We start from the raw sequence: 3,406 nt of genomic DNA, 5'->3' as shown, positions 1-3,406 counted from the left end.
AGTTAGTTAATACAATACATATTTTAAATCCATTGATTTATGCAGTCAAGGTTGTTATTACCCGGTGTAGACATGGATTTGCACAAACACACACAGACAGACAGACAGACAGACAGATAGACACACACACACACAGACAGACAGACAGACAGACAGACAGAGCGATAAGCCTCGCTTGAAGCTGTTGTGAGCAGTGCACATTCTCCATTAATGCAATCAATGATTTGCTATGTTGCTTAGCAACGGATGGAGGAGGAACGATTGTTTGATTTTTTTTTTCTTCTATAAACAAGAAGATTTTGATACTCTGATTTTGCTCCGCCAATGTAAATAGTTACAAATAAAGCCACAGAAGAACCGCTGCAACACAAAAACTGTTTTGTTCCTCAATGAATCAGCGTTTCTGAATAATTGACTGAATGATTCAATGATTCACTCATTTGTTTTGTTCCTCAATTATGTAATGTTTTTTAAAAGGGAAAATTCACGTCATCATTTACTCACCCTCATGTCATTCCAAACGTACATGAGTTTTTTTCTTCTGTTAAGCATAAAAGAAGAATGTGTTTAACCAAAGAGCTGATGGTAGCCACTGACTTCAATATCATGAAGAAAAATACCATGGAAGTCAATGGCTACCGTCAACTGTTTGGTTAAACACATTCTACAAAATATTTTCTTTTGTGATCAACCGAATAAAAAAATCCTACAGGTTTGGACGAGATGAGAGTGAGTAAATGATGACAGAATTTTCATTTTTGTGTGAACTATCTCTTTAAGAAATTAGTTTAATAAAAGAATCAATCACTCACTTATATCCTTCAAGAATTATGTTTTCAAACCAATAGGTTGAATGAATGATTCAGTTACTCACTTGTTTTGTTCCTGAATGATTCAATGTTTTTGAACAAATCAGTTGAATGAATGATTCAATGATTCAATGATTGAGTCAAAGGATTCACTTATAAAGACAGTCACGTGTCATGTGTAAGTATGTAACTTGTAGAAAGAGTCAGTGTAAAATCTCCTACACACAGATGGACAGTCTGTCTTTGGAACAAACTCACAGAAGTGGAGCGACACAAACTGTCCCAGTGTGTATCAGAACTGTTTGACCAATCAGATTCAACTGCTGATGATACATAACACACTCTGTATTTATTACTGCATAGGAATGTTTTCTCACAGACATAGAAATGACAGAGGAAAACACAGAGATGTGACCTGTCCTGTCTTAACCTCTGTGTGTGTGTGTGTGTGTGTGTGTATGTGTGTGTATGAGAGAGAGAGTGTGTGTGTGTTTGTGTGTGTGTGTGTGTGTGTGTGAGCACATCATACACAGAGAAATTAGTTCTGGCCGGTCTGTGTAATTTCCACGTCTAGGTTTTGTTTAGTCCGCTGGGTTTGTTCAGCGGACGTGTCTCTGTGGAAAGTTCTTCAGAGAAATACGGCAGTGCTCAATACCATCCATCCACCTTATAATTTTCAGTGTTGTGTGGATGGATGTTATGTGTGCAGCTCTTTCCCAAGTTTGCCCAGCGCAAAAGCTGCAGATCAAGATCATGCAGAAGCAAATGAAGAGAATTCATGACCAGCACGTCTGATAACAGACAGACAGACAGACAGACAGACGTCTGATGAAGGAGATCTGATGCTGCTGAGCACCCGCTGCATTTAGATGTTTAGTGTGACTCTCGTATCTTTAGCAACATGCCAGAGATATCCACACTAACAGCCTTCAGAGACACACACACACACACACACACACACACTCAGACACACACACACACACACACACACACACTCACACACACACACACACACACACACACCCACACACACTCACACACTCAGACACACACACACACACACACACAGGTCCAACATGATGAACTCAAAAACAGGATCCACTGTATTTGAATATTTTTAATGAGGAATAGGATGGTGTTATAGTTCAGTCTTGTCTTCGGGTGTCTCCTCCTCTTTCTGCTTCTGTTGGAAAGAAAATAAACTCAGTTTATAGACTGTCAGTATGTCGGTGTGTTAACAGCGCTCCTTCCGCTGGCCTCACCTGCAGTTCTCCATCCAGGAAGGAGTCACAGAAGTCCTGCACGCGCTCAGTAGTGATTTCACCCGCCGCCAGGAGCCACTTCTTGTCCAAGTCTCCATCGTAAAGGCCGATCCGCGGCAGATCACCAGACTTCAGGCCGAAGTATTCCAGCACGCGAGCGTTCGACTTCTCTTGTCCGTTTACCAGCACAAACAACATCTGCATTTCACAAAACACATTCAAGCATCTGCTCGAAAATCACAACTATGATTATACGCAGTTCTCCTGCAGAATCGGGCTATTTGTAAACTCTTTGCTGGTGGCTGATTTTTTCCTCACGGTTTAGAGGTTTGACATATTGCAGAAACTGTAAGCGACTGAAATGCATTGTACTGAAATATTTTACAATCTACCAATGATTAAACTGTGCGAGATTATGAGTTTTGTGAAAGAGGAGCTCCATTATGAAAACTGTTTATGAGAACTACTAGTGATGTTATAGTTGAAATTGTGTATAACGCATAACAGGGATTGTAAAATATAAAATATGTATTTGAGGTATGGGACAGGCATATGTTTATGACTGGCCTTTGTGCTGGTTTTACACAAGACCTGGCAACCCTGTCCTGTAGTGTGTGGGTCATATTCCATTAGGATTTAGTGGTTTTAACAACAGAAGGCAACAAGCTACCAGTAGAGACCCACAGGGAACATTACAGTTTCCATTAAAACCAATACAATCAGGCTTTCTACAGTTACAAATTCTATGAGGGTTTCTACTGTTTTTTTCTCATATTAGTTATTTAGAGTTTTAGTTTATAGCAGTTTTATTAGTTAGATTTTGTGTGAATGTATCTGTGCAGTGCTGTTTTGTGTCAGATAAACATTAATCTGACTGTAAACTGCAATTACTCCATGTGATAATTGTCTTAAAGTGTACCGTAAATGAACAGTCACTTTAAATTTAAAATATTGCCCAAATCAATCAAAACCTTTAGCAGTCTCATACAGTCTGGAATATTTCTGTAAGTTCTGGAAGGATCTGGCATGTGTGGGAATATTAGGGTCAGTGGGGCGCAGCGCTTGTGTAATCAGGACAAAAGCTCTTAATCACATTAAAGAATGAAACAGTGAGACTTCACCCCATCATCCTCTTAATTAACACTTTCTCGTCAGATAAATGAGGTAAAATGGACTCGTGTTTAATACCTTGCCGGCGTATTTTGGAGCGAGATCTCTGAAGCGCTGCTGCAGCAGCTCCGAGTGAGTGTGTCCTCTATCAGCCATCAGCAGCAGGTGCGTCTTCACCACAGACTGGAACAGACCCACTGCAGTCTGACACACACACACACTCAC

The 3,406-nt window shown here is 40.2% G+C and overlaps 1 protein-coding gene across 1 annotated transcript in view; it reads right to left on the bottom strand.

The window, feature by feature from the left end:
• Positions 1-1,916: 1,916 nt before the first annotated feature.
• erp27 (endoplasmic reticulum protein 27) overlaps positions 1,917-3,406 on the bottom strand; it is a 4,100-nt gene continuing 2,610 nt past the window's right edge. The window contains exons 5-7 of the mRNA XM_016509448.1: positions 3,260-3,385; positions 2,072-2,269; positions 1,917-1,992 (exon numbers count right to left, since the gene is read on the bottom strand). Coding sequence (XP_016364934.1) covers positions 1,948-1,992; positions 2,072-2,269; positions 3,260-3,385 — 369 coding nt within the window. The 3' untranslated portion in view covers positions 1,917-1,947. The remainder of the gene's footprint in view (positions 1,993-2,071; positions 2,270-3,259; positions 3,386-3,406) is intronic.

Source organism: Sinocyclocheilus rhinocerous, unplaced genomic scaffold, assembly GCF_001515625.1.
Source record: "Sinocyclocheilus rhinocerous isolate Xijiao unplaced genomic scaffold, SAMN03320098_v1.1 scaffold1615, whole genome shotgun sequence".
Classification (NCBI taxonomy): Eukaryota; Metazoa; Chordata; class Actinopteri; order Cypriniformes; family Cyprinidae; genus Sinocyclocheilus; species Sinocyclocheilus rhinocerous.
Note: the sequence above shows the minus strand (reverse complement) of the source record. Positions and strands in the feature narration are given on the sequence as shown.